General features: G+C 46.4%; 1 protein-coding gene across 1 annotated transcript; it reads right to left on the bottom strand.

The window, feature by feature from the left end:
• Positions 1-4450: 4450 nt before the first annotated feature.
• LOC128708573 (uncharacterized) lies at positions 4451-8716 on the bottom strand. Its single transcript, XM_053803551.1, has 7 exons — positions 8586-8716; positions 8174-8512; positions 6570-8054; positions 6204-6504; positions 5235-5510; positions 4690-4878; positions 4451-4621 (listed from the first exon to the last, which is right to left on the bottom strand). Exons 1-7 carry the CDS (start codon positions 8714-8716, stop codon positions 4451-4453), a joined length of 2892 nt encoding a protein of 963 aa, XP_053659526.1.
• Positions 8717-17927: the final 9211 nt, after the last annotated feature.

Here is a 17927-nt window from a genome sequence, read left to right as displayed (position 1 = left end):
CTCTTTCTCTCTTTTGCTCGCACCAGCTCTTAAAGCTGGACGATTTTCCGTGCGGTAAACAAGCGCGTTCGTTCGGATGGTGCGGCTTTAATGTGAATTTTCCCACCCTTGGGGTTGACATCTTGGGTTCGGGTGCGAGTTCACTCGTTCGTTTCGCTTCGTTCATTGAATTTTTGCGACCCAGTGCTGCGGGGAAACCACGGCACCGGGGCAGGGTGGCAAGGACATTCGACGGTAGGGAAAACATGCTTCCCACTCGCTTCACGCTTTCCATCTCGCTTTCGTTCGTGAGAAGTTCATTCCGGAGCGGGTGAGCGTGAGTGAGCGGCTTGCACCAAAGCTTCTCATCGAAGAATCTTGCGTGCAGGTTTACGGGCGATGCTTGCATTCAAATACTCAAAGTGTCTTATTCTATACGGCGTCATCTTCGTACGGTAGAAAGTAAAGTTCAAGGTCATCGGCAACGAAAATAACCCCCCGTTTGTTTCTCCTTTATAACCCCGCACCAAATATGAGTTGCGGGGCGGTGATTGTAAATGGAGTTTCTTGTGGTCGTTGTAGTTAATGCGTAGTAGACGCGTTCCATGTTTTCTATCTCCACCGATCCCCGATGCTATTTTGGTCCACAGTGCACCGTTTGGCTCACGCACAAAAACTCAGAATGCACCAAACAGTTCTATTCTTGTCGTAGAACGCACTTTTCACCGAATGATAAACAACTCTCTTGCTCCCGCGAACGCTCCGATTCTCTTTGTCCGACAGGCTTTCGCTACGCTCTCCATTGCTCCATTGCAAATTGCCCAGCAAAAGACCACGTATTGCGTTGTGGCCAAAAAAAAAAAAAACGATCAAAAACGAGCGAACACGTGAATTTCCCGGAGAACGCTGGGATGCTGCACCAGGGTTGAACGGTTTTCGAGAAGGTTCCATTGAACCGTTTTCTGGAGCACGTTTGCTTTGGCGGGCGGCAGAAAGAACACAGTCTTATGCTTACCTATTCGTGGTGGTTTTGTTACACTGTCGCAATACGTTCGTCACTCACTTTCGTTTGCTTTTCACTTTTGTTTGCATCAAACGAAAACACATTCATTAACAGTAGCTTGAGTTTCTTACCCGATTTTGGCACTTTTTCTTGCCATAATTCTATTAAAGGAGGAGAGTGCGAAAGGAGAATAATAATTTTTCATATTTAAACTTAACAACAGAACCACACAATAAAGCTTAGAACACTATTTTGAGATGTATCATCATAAGCACTTAATGTTATTAACGACCACTCATCCATACAGTCGCAAAAGAGCATCCAACATCCAATAATTCCATCAAAGAATAGAATGGAAACTTCCAGGCTTAGTGTCCCGCGTAAACTGCGAATATTCGGTGACAGGTAGTCTCTTTACCCCGTGGCGTGGCACTGGTCCTTACACGTCCGAAAGCTGTTGTTCGCTCGGTGGCTTTGCCCTGCTTCGCACGAAACCTTCACAAAGGATATGCACGCCAGCACAGCGGTGGTTGTAGTATCGCACAGCGTAGCCCAGCGTGCCTAGTAGTAGAGCGAAAGGATGTTATACCCCCCGCAAAAACGCAACGAATGAACGAGCGAAACGGACCCCACCAGGCGTGCGCTTGTACGGATGCGCGAGTGCACGATTGTTTTTGTCCTTTTGCCGTCCTTTTCCCATTCATCGGGGAGGGAGTTCAGAGGTCGCTGCATCAGGTGCACTCGTGCGGGGTTGCATCATCAAACGTTGTATCTTTGCCCGCACGCACGCACCTACGTCATCGCCAGTCAAAACAACGACAAATTCACTGCAATGTTGCCGGTTGGCGAGCGAACGAGAGCGCAGAAATGGGTGAGAACGAGCGAGCGCTTTGGGGGCAGGCGTGAGCAGTGAGAAACTATGCTGCTCACTTGTACGAATCATAAGGGTTCACTGTGTTTTTAGTGAACGTGGAGTATTATAATGCAACATCCTGGGTGTATGTCCTTTTCCACGGCCAATCGGACGAAAGCTTGCAAGGTGCCTTTCAAGCAAGCAATGAACCGATTAACTCCAACAGACGAAGACAGCATGCCGCTGTTCCTTTTTGCGCATTAAGGGGTGAATTTTACATTTATGGGAATATTTTTTAAACAATTTTCGGTATTTATTATTTCTTATGTAATAAATTAAGCTTGTCTTTCAATCACAATGCGAAGAAAATATTCTGAAATACATATTTGCAATTAAAGAAAATGATACCCAAGAGGTGAATCAAAAACACTGCTTGTTGCTCCATCAGCTTCAAGCATCGCACCCCCCCCCCCCCCCCCCCCCCCCCCCGTAATCTACACGGCTTAAATTTCACCACGGAAGCCTCCAAACGGTACGTGACATACCGCAAAACAGAACATTCCCAATTTACGATACCTCCGCGCCCCAACGGTACACATTCAGCAATTTCTGGCCAATAAAGTGAAGCGTAATTTAAGGATATGTTCAGCCGGCTCATGTGTGTGTCTCTCTCTCTCTCTCTCGCCACCAAACGTGTCAACGTGTGCCAGTCGTGCTGATGGCGTTGAAATGATCAATGAAAAGTCAGCAAATAACACCGGAAGAGATTGCAGCGCACGGCACCCTCGCCCGTACGGACAAATCACTGCATTCGTTAAGGTGATTCGCGCATTATTCACCTCAACAGGCCACTGCCGTCTGCCGTCAAAAACACGAGCACTCATTTCGTATGCATCACACGTAGCATGATTGCTTTCGGCAAAGCGCTACCTATGCGCGCCAAATGATGTACGAGCATAAAGTGTGCGTGATGGTGTACGTTTTGATCGTTTCATATCGGTGGGGTTTTGTTTTTGGTTCTTGCCTTGTAAATTCCAAAACTGCGGCGTACCCAAAGATACGCCCAAGCACTGAAGTGTTGCATCGAATGTTTATCTTCCCATTCGTAAGCATAAACTCCAGAGTGGTTGGTATGAAACACCTAAATGTTCATTCCGAAAAGAGGATAATTATTTTATTTCAATGAGTGGAAGGTGGTTTGATGAAGGTGATGAAATGTAATTTTATAAGAAAAGAATCCTAGCAAAGATTGATTATTTATAAGTTGAATAAATGAATATTGAAATGAAATGAAAGAAATGAAATTTGGGATTCAAAGTATTGTGCTGAACGAGAAAATCCAATCATAGGTTCCCAGAGTTGGCCAGAATTCCAACCTGTTTGGGATTTGCATTATAACATTTAAATAACTCGCTTATCGAAATATTTCGCAATTTCAAAACAATCATCTGTTTAAAAAAAACTTTTTCTTCTCGAGTATAGTGATAGTCTTGCTCTAATTGTATTTATTTCAAACATTTAATTTATTGCTCCTGGTAGTTTGGTCGTGGCTAGTCTAGTCAACGAATTGCAAATCATTTTCATTTAAATGAGAACATTTTCAACAGCCACTTGAAATATTTCATTATTCAAGAGCTTCAACTACTGACCGCTAGAGGCCTCTTAAATCAATTTGATTTTGATATGGTATCGACTGAGCAGGATAACTTTGTCAACGTTTTATTGTGTCATCCTTCGCAAAAAAACAAGAAATATTATTTTTCATTCTAAAAGTATTCATGTTTATTGGTCTAACTATGTTCAAGACAAACGGATACGTCTCCCAACAATCCCTCACTTTGGCCAATGTGTGTTGTCGAATGTCGTTGCTAATCTTCCACGCCGCGCTTTTAAATTATGTCTTGTTGATATTGCCTATAAACGGTGTAACCTTTCTTGATCCGACTACGCTTCAAACACAATTCGCTAGCGTTCTTACTGTTTCCGAACGAATAACCATGAGTAACTCACACTACTTTCCACACTAACAATCGACAATTGGACTTGTGTTTCTATTCGTTTCGTTCTGCCTGTTTATCTAATCTTCTGTGGTAAGCGTCATTTTTTTATTGTTTTACTCTACTAACTAGCTAACTAAACCAAGTTCAGCAGTGACGTAAACTTTCATCTGTGTTGTGGAGAGTGCTCTCCGCGAATGTTTCTTGCTTCTCTCCTCATGGCCTACTTGCTACAGATACAACGGAAACGGTTTGCCCTGATTGTAGATCCCGTACACACTCCAAGGAAGACATTTTACTTTTAGTTCTGTTTTGGTGTGATTTTACTCGACTTTTTAATTTCGCGATCTTCATAATTGAGATTTTTATCATGCTGCAAGTTCACAGTAGTTGTGTTCGACTCGTAACTACACGCTATCGTCTTGAAAAAGGGACATGAACCACTCTAATCCATTTGCGTAATCTCGTCTCTCTTGATACAACATAAGCTTTTTTGTATTGCTTTTGAAGTTCCACTCACCGGAAAATCTTCGACACCTTGCTCTAGGAGAGATATTTTAACTTATCTGTCTTTTTTGTTTCTACCAACCCTGGAACCGATGCCCTGGATGGCAATGCTCAGTGGACCCTTTCCAGTCCGATAAGTTTCTCAAAGAACATACAGTAGTTGCGATCGTTGTTGTAGTAGAAAGGGTCCTCCAGTATGTCCCGAGCGTGGCTCAGTGTTGCAGCTGCCAGTTCGCCCACGGTCCATTTGCGATCCTTCAGCACTCGGCAGATCGTGTCGAGCTAATCGAAGTGAATCGAATACATTAACTCAAAACAAGCTTATAAGAAGGACATTTATTGGGGCATACCTTTGAAAGTTTCTCGTTTCCAGCAGTGTAATAGCTGAGATAGGGCAGACCGGCTACACTAGCCGCCATCCACTGAATCACCATCTTGAGCTGTACGTCTCCTCGTCGGTTGCTCCCACAGCCCCAATTACCGGTAGCAACGGGTCGTAAATTTACGTTTAGCGTTCTCTTTTGAGCAAGTTGTGATATCTGTCGAAAAGAATCGGGGAACAAATTGTACCAACCATTACTAACCAATACGAATTTCCATGCGATGGTTCAATGTGCCACGAGAAGCACACCCAACGGAGACACAGATATCGCAGGGTCAGAGAGAGAGAGAGAGAAAGAAAGTGTAGAGAAAGATAGCACATGGAGAGATGTTAGGTTAGCACATGTTAGGAAAAGAATTACCTTAGACCTTAGCGTACAGCTCGTAACAACCGCTAGTTCAACTAGCACAGATTACTTGAACCTTTCGCATGCATTTAATCTACAAAGTACACACACACACACACGTACACACAATACAACCAACACGTAGACGACGCTACACTCATAGCTACCTTCAGTACCACATCATCGCACTTGATGTCCTGCGTGTAGGACACGGACCAGTTCGGTTTGTACTGTAGCAACTTCGCTTTCAGTGACGATTGCCGCTCTAGCTTCGGCTGCTGGACCATCACCGGTACGGTCGTCGCCTGTTCCGTCACCGAGCAGCCCGAACCGCTCTGGGTCGAGCGCAGCTTGTGCAGCAGCTTCCGGTGATCGGTGCGCGTTAGCTGAATGTTGGGACACTTGAATAGCTTTGCCGGTTCCAGTGCAAGATAATCGTGGCGCTGCGCTCATCCAACCAATCATTCGCTCGATCGACGGGATAGCCCAGCATAGAGCATTGAATATGATCGTATTTCGTTGTCATGGGATACAGGTATCCAGCGGGGAAAACAAGGCAGGTGTAGGGTAATGCAACGCAAAACACAAACACAACGCATCCAAAAGCATTTATGGTCGGGATTTGAGGTTTGAATGGTACCGCAACGATCAGGACCAAGCAGGGGAAAATATAGCAAAAACAAGGGAAGAGATGGGAAAGAGGACACAAAAATAAACAAAACCAATGAAATGAAGAGAGAGAGAAAAAAAGTTGTAGATAATTGTTGAAACATAAGCTGACGAACGGAAGAATAGTGATGGTGGGAAAAAATAACTCTCTGTAAGCTTCAAACGCGATAAGGAAAACTAAATCAACCACAACCACGACACTCCAGATGGCGTATATACAGGGTGGGAAAATGGAACGTTGTCATGATCGACACCTGGTTGATCCACAGTTCTGCTAAAGCCTCCACTAAGCCTTACGCACTAAACTACCAACTCACTACGAAGCGCATCAAATCATCATTCAGGTATGGAAAAGAAGAAACTCGCTCCAAACTCTATCAAGCTCTACTAGATCCTCGCTAACAAAAAAAAATGCTTCACCCTTACCGAGCAAATCCACAGTTTGCCCACCACTCCGACCCACTTACCAGCTGTGCCGCCAGTTTGTGCTTATGCTTGGCCAGTTCCAGCGAAAGCGATCGTACGTGGAGCAGTATCTTTTCCTTCTGGCCGAGCGATCCTCTACCACCGCTACCGGCAGCGCTGCGCGATCCGGTGGAGTTGGCAACGGAACCGTTCCCACTCGCCAGACACTCCTCGGTAAACGGAATGCCCACGAAGCTTTCGCTCAGTGTGCGCTTGAGCAGGGAGTTGGCAAACTTCAGTACGGCTTCGTCCCGGGCGTCCAACTTTTTTGGCTTGTCGGTGCTTATCGGTTCCTCGAGCCATCTGCAAAAGCGTTCACGAAACATGTCAGTGTCAAACATGAAACCGATCGTCCAGAGTATACGTACTTGGCAAACTTCTCGTACACCTCCTCCAGCTCGGAGCCCAGATCCGAGTCGAAACTGTACCTGGACGACTCGTTCGTACCCTTTCGCTCGAGCGTGCCGTTCTGTTGTGGTCCTCTCGCTGTTGTCTTTTCTGGCTGCTGCTCTTTCCACTCCGCTTCATCGAAATTGCTGTCAATGGAACCGTCCAGCACAAAGCCACACGATCCTCCCCGTCTCACACGGATGTCTTGATCGCGGATTTGTGATCCTGCCACACTGATCCCAACGGCGTAACTGCTATCTTCCGTACTGCCCGACATCCCATTCGTTCGATCCAGCTCCAAGGCAGCTCGCAGCTTCTGAGCAAACTCGTACCTTCGCTCGGGTGTGTCCAGCTCCGATGTGTACGGGTGTGCCCGCAGTCCATCCTCATCGTCCTCGTCGAAGCTGTCCTTGGCGCTGTGGAATTCATCCTGGCTCGAGCCACAGCTCGAAAGCGTGTCTGGCCGTGTCAGGCCCTGCTGCTGATAGCCATCGGGGATGCGTAACGGATGTCGATTCACCGGCAAACACTCGCCCGACGAGCCGAGTATGATGAACTTCCCCCGCCGGTTCGAACCGGACCCGGAACAGACCGATGGTGCGCTGGGTCGTTCCGGCGATAACCACGAACGCCGCTTGTTAATGTCCTTCTCCAGCTTGTTCGAGTCGCTGCTGGAGCGCTTCGAGTTGGGTGTTGCCTGTCGGATGAAGATCGTCGTGTAGACGTCCGGCGAACCCGGTGTCGATCCTTCCCGATCACGCTCGCCGATCGGCGATAGACGACCCTTGCTCGATACCGTTTCCAGCTGGTCCAGTTTCAACCCAGCCCCGGCACGCTTGTCACCGGATGGCTTGCCCGCTGCGCCACCACCGGACTCACCCAGTAGCGCCGGGCACGTTGTGTTCTGGCGGAACGCCAACAGGCACTTGTTCAACTCCCGCAAAATGTCGTCCTCCTCGAACTGTTGCGATGGAAGCGCCCGATAGTTCTCCGCATCGATACAGCACAGGCTTGTCGTTTTGGGTTCCGCGATGCGCTCCAGCAGTGGACCCTTCTGTCGCGGATCGACGATCCGCGCCACGTGATGCACGTTCTCCACCTGCAGTGACTCGTTGTCCTCGAGCGCTTCCACGTACAGCAGCACGGCGAGCAGTTCGGGGAAGGTACAAAACTGAATCGATTCCTGTGTGTCCCCCGATGCCAGCACATCGCCACCGAGCCGGGCGCTGGCGAACACCGTCTGGAGCGTTTCCGGATCCGCCTTGTCCAGTTTGCCCTCGTGGCGTATCTCGACATCGCACAGCGGTAACTCACACTCCAACCAGTCCTCGATCGTGAGCCACTGCTTCCCCGTCATCACCTTGCGCGATATCCGCAGATTGCCCTCGAGGGCCGTCCCGCTTCGTTCCAACCAATCGAAGTAGTACAGGAAGCTGCGAAACTTGGCCCGCTGCACAGCATTACTGCCGAGCGACGTTGAAGTTGACGGCGTGTTGAAATGAAAACAAGAACGAAACGGTACCATTAGTCCCACGTCCGATCTCACCACGCACGGTGGCGACACACTGGTGGATCAACCTACTCTACTAAACCTCTAAAAAAGTGTGTAAAGTTAAAGTCTTGTAACGTGGGGTGTGTTTTTTCAGTACGTTTTGGAAATGTCGAAAAGAACGCATTGGCAAGCAGGGACGCGACCAGCCGGTAGCTCAGCTCGTAGCTGTCCGCTTGCTGCTGAAGGCTAAAGCTGAGACCCCGCGGTGGTCGGTACTGCTTCAGGTTGCGGGCATGCCGTGCAAGTGCCTTGACCGTGTGCCCGAGGAAGTGATCGCGTTCCGTTGCGTCCATCGTCTGCTCGACAAAGTGCCGCAGTCCATCAAACACCGACGTGTCCTTGCCATCCTCATCCGGATCCAAGCTGACGCTGCAATCAGTACGAAGATGGAGAGTGTTGTTAGTATCATTCGAGATCGGGAATCGAGACCCCGGCTACTCACTTGCACAGTTCATGCAGCTTCTGCATCACGTCTAACACCACTTCCAAGGAGCTGGATTCCTCGATCTGTGCCAGCTTCTTTTGCACGTTCGACCACCAGGGAAGGTCACACGGAAGCATAACGAGCGCCATGTTGGCATCGATTGTCCCGGACGCGGAATACCGGGCTGTGGTGCAGAAGTTTCCACCGTTTTTACGCACAAAACCCGGGACTCGAGCCCGGGATTAATTTTAGAGAAGAATAGCAAAGTTGAAGTTGTCCTGCGTTGTTTTTGGTGGTGGTCGTTTCCCACTTAGAAAAGTACCACCCAAGTAGCGGTAGTGTATTCCATCTTTAGCATGTGTTATTTCTGACGTTATAGTGTTTTAGACGATTATTTTCGTTTTCTATCGCTGTTCTTATACCACGTGAATGTTTCTTTATTCATCAGAATATCTGAAATGGTAAGAAAATTTGAAGAAATTAGGTTATTGAATCGTTTCCTAACAACTGTTTGGTGCGAAGTGAGCAAAGCTCCAGCAGGCAGGCAATAAAAATGCAAAAATGATAAGCGATAAAATGCAGTAAGCAGTTATACCTCTTTAGATTTTTACAATTGACTTAATATTCAATTGACTTATTAGTCTTAATATCCTTTTAGCCAAACTTTATAACTTATAACCTGAATTGTAGTAAAGTTAAAGCTGAGTGTTGACTGAGACTTGACTACCAACGATCATATTTCTTATTATTTGAAATATTTTCACTCTTAGCATATTAGAATCTGAAGGTCTTAACAGTAAACGAAAGACTATTTTAATAATAAACACAAAATAAGGACCACAATAGAGGTCCTTTTTGATTTTTAGAAGTTCTCCAGACATTCATTACTCAGGTTTAGCGTTCTAAGAACACACATTCTAGGCATTATTAATCAACATTACATGGTCTCTGAAACTCTAAATGGTAATCATTATGATTTAATCATACACTCTCGCTTAAAACTGGTTTAACCTCCACCGTAATCCTTACGAAACTGATACAAACGATTCAACAAGTTGCTACTACAAACGGCCCATCCCGTCGAACCGGTACGAGTGAAAACAAATCCTTCTTGCTCATCGGCGCATTAGCTTTGCTGAAACAGTTTCATCGTGTACCTAATTTTATCCCAGAAAACCTCAAAACTTTCCCCTGTGCTGCGCGAACCACTTATCACTGTCGCGGCTGCATCCTGCACCATAAAACCGTTCACCGGGGCAAACACCGCTATATTTAAAATATTTCCCTCTGCAGTAAACCCAGATTCTCACGTACCCATAGCGCTTGGCGTGCGGCACTTGTGTGCGTAGACACTGTTTCTGCTTGCTGCTAGTGTTGGCCCGACCGGCACCGGCCGGCTCTATCGACAATCTAATCAAATTTACGCTCCACCAGACACCTCGTGACGCCTTGTTGTGCCGTTCGGCAAGGAATCACGGCCGGGGTACCCCACCCAACGTATGTCAACGGACGGAACACACGGTATCTCCATGTTGGCGTCGTAAGCGACTACTAATGAAGTAATTCCTTACCGCGTCGCGCGCGCGCGCGTGCCCTCACTCAATGGAAAATGTAAACATCCCCTTTGCGGTGGCGCCTTCTCCCTTTAGCTTTTCGGAGGGATGAGTCGGAAAAGCAACAACAACAATAAAAAAAAACACACGCGCTAATGGAAAGCTGACATCCAAACAATGCGAACTAGCGGAAACAGCAGCCCACCAACACGCGCTGGTGCCACTATCGCGTCCCATCGTCAGCGTGACAGTTGGGGGGGAAAAAAACGCAAACACCGCGCATCGTCTCGTTACAGCCATGGGGCAAGATGCCTCCTACTACTTCCCAACAACGCCATCGTCCGATGCTTGACGTCATCGTCCCTGATGGTGTGTACATGCAACACTGTTTACACATTCGTCGATCGTTGAGGAAGGTTTGGCCGATCGTTTCAAGCGCTTTGGACTACCTCTCAAACAGTTCATGTGATAATATCAGTTATATTTTTCAATATATTTCACTCTTTAATGATATTTTTTAAGTTATTTTCTAATGTTTATAATAATTTTAGTAATGAAATCAACCTAAATATATTAACATTAAATGAAGCACAGCTCCACATCGTATCAAATATATTTGTAAACTGCTTAATAAAATAACACTTTTCCAATAAGTTTGTTAGTTTGCCACTAGCGTTAAATAATTTTCAACCATAAATTTCTTGTGCATTGAACTTAGAATCGAACAAATTACCGTAGCATGGCAGATTGGCACAGAGTACCGTGGCGTGTTCCGTTTTTGCAATTTTCCCAGCTGTCATACGGTGGTGAGATTGCTTTATTTTAAGCAAAAACCTCTTCAATCTTCGCAAACGCAACGCAACGCGCAATGCGCAACGTGGCATAAGGCTGACGTCCTCCCGTCCATGCAATGATTAATGTTTCGCCCTACCAGCTTCACCAGCAAAAACCGATCGGGACAATCTGGGAGCACGAACGCCGCGGGTAATGAATCGTAAACGTAGGGCGAATCGTTCAAGTGTCCACCGCTGTAACGGTGCCTGCACGAGCTGTTGCGCACTGTTGCGTGGTAAGGGGCATTTTTCGTATGCAAGCAATCTAATCAGTGTTTGGTCATTGCTGCACCTCGATGAAAGCGGGCAGGATGGTGAATTAAAATGTAGCAGCGATTGAGAAGTTGGAAGGAAAAAAAATATTGCTGATACATCTTGTGCTAAAATAAGTAATACGAAAAACAAATGAATAAATATTATTACATAATACAAACATAATATATATAATATTAAATTATGATACCAACACGATCGTCACAATAAATACGATCAATGGAGACGCCTGGTAGTTCTTGTCCACGATAAATTTAATTTGATGATTCACGCTTCTTTTTTTGCCATTTTTAGCATTTACAACCACTTTATTCCATTTATTTGATGCCCGGTTATTTTTGCCATTTACTTTATGACAGATCGCAAACGGAACATTATACAGCACCGGTAACGGTTGCCAAAAAGTGCACGCTTCTGCCTACAACCAGACAGACAGTGCATGTTTTATTGTTAATTTGACATTTAACTTTGCGATTTGTTTGCTGTTTTTTTTTTTCGACACACACAAAAACAAAGCTTCTCTCAAACCCCACCTTTCAACGAACCGCCCCTTAACCTCATGCCATTAGCAAGATTCATTATTCAGTGCCCCACAGCCCCGGTGTGCGAGTGCTGCACGACCAGCGTTTGCGTGTGCGGCCCATAGTCGGAAACATTTATTTTTATTGAATGGTAGTTTATGTTGTTCCCGCAACCTTTGCCATTAATCTTCCCGAAACAGGGGGGGGGGGGGGGGGGGGGGGGGGGGGGTTTGCCCAAGCCTGCACCCATTTGCAGTGGTGTGTGTCCTGGTGGTGTCCTTTCGGTTCGTTCTAGCGGTAGCGATGGAGGCGCCCGGTCCTGCCCGGTACATGCCAGATCGAAGCGGCCGGGGAACGCGTGACTGCGTGATTGTTCGACACGAGCACACGCACACCGGATCGATATCATTAAAATCGCAGCACTTTGATAGCGGGAGCATGATTTGCTAACGCGCACATGAAACAGATGCAACACACTGCACAACACACAGCCATTACCGTTCGGCGTTGGCGATGAAGCTGTCCAGCACCGGCTTCATGCTATCGGGAGGTGTCGGGAAGGCCACGCGTTTAACGCCAACAACGAGACGGCTGCATTAACATGGTACTGTCCGTCATCCATCCATGGCACTGCTGGCCTATTCTGTACGGAACGGTGCCGGGATGTATGTCATAGGGCAGTTTATCTTATTTTTATTTTAGGGTTCAATAGGGCTGCACACCCTCAGCAACCGATCGATAATCACGTGAGATAAAGCTTTCAAGGACGATCACATGGAACGACGTCGAGTTGAGTTGAGTTTGCATTAGATAATTATGTTGGTGGTGAGGGCATAATTGTTAGAGTATGTTTAGTATACTTTATAAACCTCCCATAAGATGAACATTATGCTACGTTTCCAAAACAGAAACAACCTCATGAATGAACAGCTCTATCGGTACAACCATAGCTTCACTAGTTGTTGGTGAAGATAGCATACAAAATGACGATAAAATTCAATCCACGGAAAACACACTCACACCCTCCCAACAGGCCATTAGGTCAAAGGAAAGTTCTCGCCCCCAAAGCTCCACGGTGGCTTCTATCAACCTTCCAACGTGGTTTCCGGCACGGAGCGTGATAGTTAGTCATTTAACCGTCCGAAAAACACCGACCCAGCTCGTTACCCACCGTTCGGTGCACTTGAAACCAGTGCCGGAAGAGATACGGTGCTTCTCTCGTGCTGAAAAGATAGCCACCAAATGCCACCGTTTTTTTTGCTCGCTGCTACACGTTCAGAACAAGGAACATCCGCCGCCCCCACCAAAAAAAAAAAGGAAAACAAAACCGAGAACAAAAACAACAGCAAAATTCCTAACCTTACTGTCGGCGAGCAAAGTACTGCTCTGCTTCGTTCCTCCATCACACAGCGAGGGAGCTTAATTTTTCCCATTGTTTTGTTGATTTTTTTTTCGGAGAAAAACTTTTTCACACCGGACAACGCACCAAGTTTACCACTCGGAAAGTTTGAAATGCGCAGAAATAAAAACAACACACCGCTGCCAACCGAACGAGCCCGCTCCTTTTGATGTGCTTCAGGCCACGTTTTCACGCGAAAATTGGAACACGTCCTGATAGGTTTAATATGAAAATTTTATCTATTTACTCCTTCCCGGGGACGTCTAATGCGTGCGTCTTTCCAGCGCCGATTGACTGGCAAGGTTCAGCAGGCTTGAACCCTTATCAAAGTCAAGTCACTCTAAGGGTGGAATTGAGGTTTTCTCCTACCTGTCTTGTCCAAATATTGACGGATGCTGCCCACTTCCGGTCGGTTGGACACCGACCAAGGTAGAACGCATGACGTCAAGAACGCCCTTTCTCCTATTCGCGACTATCGATCGATCGACGCGGTTTTCGAAAAGTGAAAAAATGTTGTCCCCGAGTGAGCGGACAACACAACAAACAATTAACATACGGTCCAAATATTGGCTGAACTTTCCACTTGGCTAAACATCTTCCTCTTCCATTTACGTGCGTCACTTCCTACAAAAACCGTCGGCACAAAGCTGCCAGTTTGTGCTTCGGGTTTGAGGTAAAAGTTCCCGCTAATGCAGCGTCAAAACTGTGCACCAACGGTGAAACGCTACCGGAAGTGGTGCGATGGTAGCGATCGCTTTTCCGGAGTACCTACGTTACGGGTTTGGTGTTTGCGTAACTTCCGCTTCCTAGACGACGAACAGACGAATTGCGATGAAATTGCGCTGCGAATGTCTTGTTGGATTGCAGCAAGCAATACTTAGCTGACGTCAACCTGGAGAGTGGTGGCACTTCATTGTTGGCGTGTTTTAAGCACAGGGAGATTACATACTCCCGTGACGGTATGCATGGAAACCGTTCAACTTCCCACCATCCACAGCAAACGAATGCCACTTTGCAACGTAACGAGGACCGTGGAAGGTTTCATCAAGACAAAGCTTCACTCGTCAGTGGGATGCGTTTCCAACGCCAACAGTGGATAAAGTCGTCACCAAGATATGTTACATCGCAGCAGGCTCGAGAGTTTTTTTTTTGTGGAAATTCAGAGAAGGATATCAAGGATTTTAAAACACATTGAAGCTGGCTAACATTTTTTTAAAGGAACATTATTTAACATTACACTAGCATTCTCGTATTTCTCATTTTAAACATTCTTCGATTCTTACAGAATCTTCATTGATAAGAATGTATTATCATCATCTTCAGCTTGTGCCATTTATCTGTCAATTCTAGTGCCACCAAATTGCCCAGCCACGCGCATAATACCCAGTGGGAAATCTTTCCCCCACCCCGCCCGGTAAACCAATCTAGGGTGTCGGATGTGTTTCATTCAAGCTTCAGCGAAGAAAAAAGCTCATCGGTTGTAGCAAATGGTTATTCCGAGCAAGAAAAAAAAAAACAAGCAAAAACATGAAAGGATCCTCCAGCCCAGTTCCATCCCATGCAATCAAGTCCCCGTGTAAAGTGCGCTTGTGATAAGAATGGTGGAATGGAACGCAGCAACAAAAAATGCTTCCATTTTATTACTGCTATCCTCGTAGTATCATCGTACCATGGTGGCTAAAAAGCTTTCACGGGGCAAAAAAAAGCATCTCTCGATCGGGTTCCAAACGCTTCACTAACCGACCATCCGCTAAGTTCTCGGTCGGTAACTTCTAGCTGCCTTTTCTGATGAATGGGAATTTTTCATTCTAACTTCCATGAGCCGGTCTTTCTCTCTCTCTCTTTATCTCACTCTTTTCCCACACTCGATGCTAACCCAATCCATCCTGATTTTCTCATTTACGCTCCAACCAGCCAGCAGTCGGGTGTCGGTGCGTTTTGTGGACGCGGTTGCTATTTTTAACGCCACCATCCGTTAAGATTACACCCTTCTAATGCTCTTGTTCTCAGTTTGGGGGCATTTTTACGCTTTTGTTTTTTTTTTTTGGTATCGTCGTTTTCGTCTTTCGTTCACACTCACGGTCGAGCCGTCAAAAACCGACCATCATCGACCAACGCTAACCAAGCAGTAACCCACGGACGCCCGACAGCGGCTGACAAATTTAAGGAATTTGGAGTTGAACCTTTCTTATCGTCAAATTCGCGACATCTATTGGATTGGTAATATTAGGTTCCGTTTTTCCTGATCCTTCCAAGAATGGGCGAAGGATAATTCTCCCTCCCGAAAACAAAGCACCTGACACTTCAGGTTCATTCAGCTTGCCCGAGCACGCCCCTATCGAATGTGTCAAGCTCCAGCACCATAAGGCGGCCTCCGCAGATAACATCGATTGGGCACGTTGATCCGAAAACACCCGAGCCAATAAGCGTCCCAGAAGACTGGAAGAGGGGTTTTGATGTCTTTGTTTTTTTTTTTTTTGGTGCTGTATTATGTTTCCATCACACGTTTTAGCAATATTGCACGAAAGCCTGCGGGAAAAGACATCTGCCACCTACCTGGCTCTAGGCGAGAGGTTCTTAATTTTCCCTTTTTTTTTTTGCTCCCAACCGATCGGCCCAACGTAACGGGCTGCCGGAAGTGGGGACAGTGTATATTTGCCTAAGGTAATAAATTTGTGTCCCATTAGTAAATATCGCATTTTTCATCTCTTCATCAAATGGTTCCTGCTCGGGGTGTGTGTGTGTTTGTTGTGATCCACTTGTGTGACACTCCAGACACGATGGGAATTTTATTACCATTCGCTTCTGGTGCGCTGCTGGTTCGCTACTGTTTATTGCTGGTTTGCAACGGCAAAGCCGGACAAGGACCGACTCAATCACCTAATGGAACGGGGCTGGATATACTGTGGTCCATCGGCTTTTCAACCCGCCAGCGGAGAATGCCAGTGCCAGGCGTCCGAACAAACAGCATTATGCGTGTTTGCTTTGCAGCTCGTCTCGTGGAAAACGATTTATTTCGCTTGCCGTTTATTTACTTTGCTTGCCGTAATCAACAATAGCTCGAAATAAAACGTTGGAAGGATCACGTCCCACTGTTGTTCTTCTTCGTTATCTATGGTTTGAAGATAAAGTTAAGAGAGAGAAAGAGAGAGTTTTTCCACTGATTGGTGGGACAACGGTGTGTTTAATTTTGCTAATTCTTAGCTCAACTTCATAATTACCATAGATGGGCGCGTGTGTTGATGTCTAATAACGGAACCAGAGGGGCCAAGAAAATGGCATTCCAATAATAAAAGCGCAGGAAAACAGCGGCTATAACGCGTGTAAAGACCATCATAAATGTCACAATATGGTACCGCTTTATTGCATTCCCCAAAAGCGGTCCTGTGCATGTGCAATTTGATATTAAAAGGCGTTCCGTGCATAGGGTTGGCTATTAATCTTGTCAACTTTCGTACCCATCTTTGCGTCTAGCTGATGCTCTTGTTGTACCATGTGCGATAGCCTAGTGTTCGGCAAGCGCTTTTTCATTCCCATTTGAGTCACCTCCTCAGGATTTGGGATCGTAAATCTGGTCTTCTAATGCGCATGGAACGGCTTAGCATTAATAGAAGACCGGTTCGGTTGATCTTTCAACCAGTTCATCAGCATCTAACCGCCTTCCGATTTATGTGGTTCGCATCGGTAAAGTCACTGGCAACCACTCCCTAGACGGACCATCTTGTGGACAGATGAGCGTTTCGGTGCAGTTGTGGAGTGGGTTTGCTCGAAGCGACCGAAAAGAAATGAATCACGGAACGGAAAAACTAGCGAGCGAGAGCTAGAGAGAGAGAGAGAGCGAACAGGGAAATACTACCCGGCACAACCCACGACGGACACGATGAGTCCGAAATTGGGGAGGCGACGCATACAAGACGAGTGTCCCACAGCTGCATCACCAAATAGCATCACGATGATGCATCATCCTCTCGCAGCCTGAACGAGAGCAAAACGCTGCACTGCGCTGCAACCGTTCCGCATCGTGGTGAAGGTGGCAAGGGATGCGGATGGTGCAGCATGGAGACGCAGGCCACCTCCGACGCAGCTTATGAACCAGGAAGTGGAAAATTCGCCGGCCGTTCACCCACACAGACGAGCGCGCCGTCAGATGAGCGAACGTCATCATTTGATTGCACGATGCAATGCGAACATGTGTGGTTTTTCGGGGGGATGTCCTCTATTGGGAGTGATGCGGACCGGCACGTTGGTGGTAGTGTTGGTCGAGCGCATATTGGGGTGTGATGTGATTTTTTTTCTACCACATCACCACCGTACGGCCGTTCGGCTAGGCTGCATTCTAAAATTGAAATGAGGAACAGTTTCGGTGACGGAGAATACCAAAATGTCTCGCCAGCGAATCAGTAGCGCGAAATTCGAGGATAAATGTGCTAAAAGAATCTAAATATTATATTACCATAAATTAAATAAAAAGAGTAAAAAAAGAGTAATAAACTTAATATCAATAAACCAAGATAACTTTAACTTTACTTTAACCAAGTACATCAACTTGAACAGCAAAAACACGCGACCAGCACAAGACTGTTAAATCTATTTCTCGAGTATGGATGATATATGGCCATTATCTCAGCCATGCTGCATACCTTGTAGAGCCGCACAGTGGTATTGGTAGCAACGGTCAGTTACCATCGAATGTCTGGCTTCTTCACGTTGGCCGTATTTCCCGAGCTCAAGTTACAGAACAGACTTCGCCACGCTTGTTTTCTATTTTTTCATCACCATCA

The sequence above is a fragment of the Anopheles marshallii genome, chromosome 2 (genome assembly GCF_943734725.1).
Source record: "Anopheles marshallii chromosome 2, idAnoMarsDA_429_01, whole genome shotgun sequence".
Taxonomy (NCBI): Eukaryota; Metazoa; Arthropoda; class Insecta; order Diptera; family Culicidae; genus Anopheles; species Anopheles marshallii.
Note: the sequence above shows the minus strand (reverse complement) of the source record. Positions and strands in the feature narration are given on the sequence as shown.

What these genes read in the sequence shown, in the direction of transcription:
- LOC128708573 (XM_053803551.1), bottom strand. Translation starts at nt 8,716, where the DNA reads ATGGCGCTCGTTATGCTTCCGTGTGACCTTCCCTGGTGGTCGAACGTG. An exon ending in TTTTTTAGAGGTTTAGTAGA is followed by an intron (nt 8,055 to 8,173) that starts GTAGGTTGATCC and finishes GTCGCTCGGCAG; the next exon opens with TAATGCTGTGCAGCGGGCCA. An exon ending in ACAAACTGGCGGCACAGCTG is followed by an intron (nt 5,511 to 6,203) that starts GTAAGTGGGTCG and finishes GGATGAGCGCAG; the next exon opens with CGCCACGATTATCTTGCACT.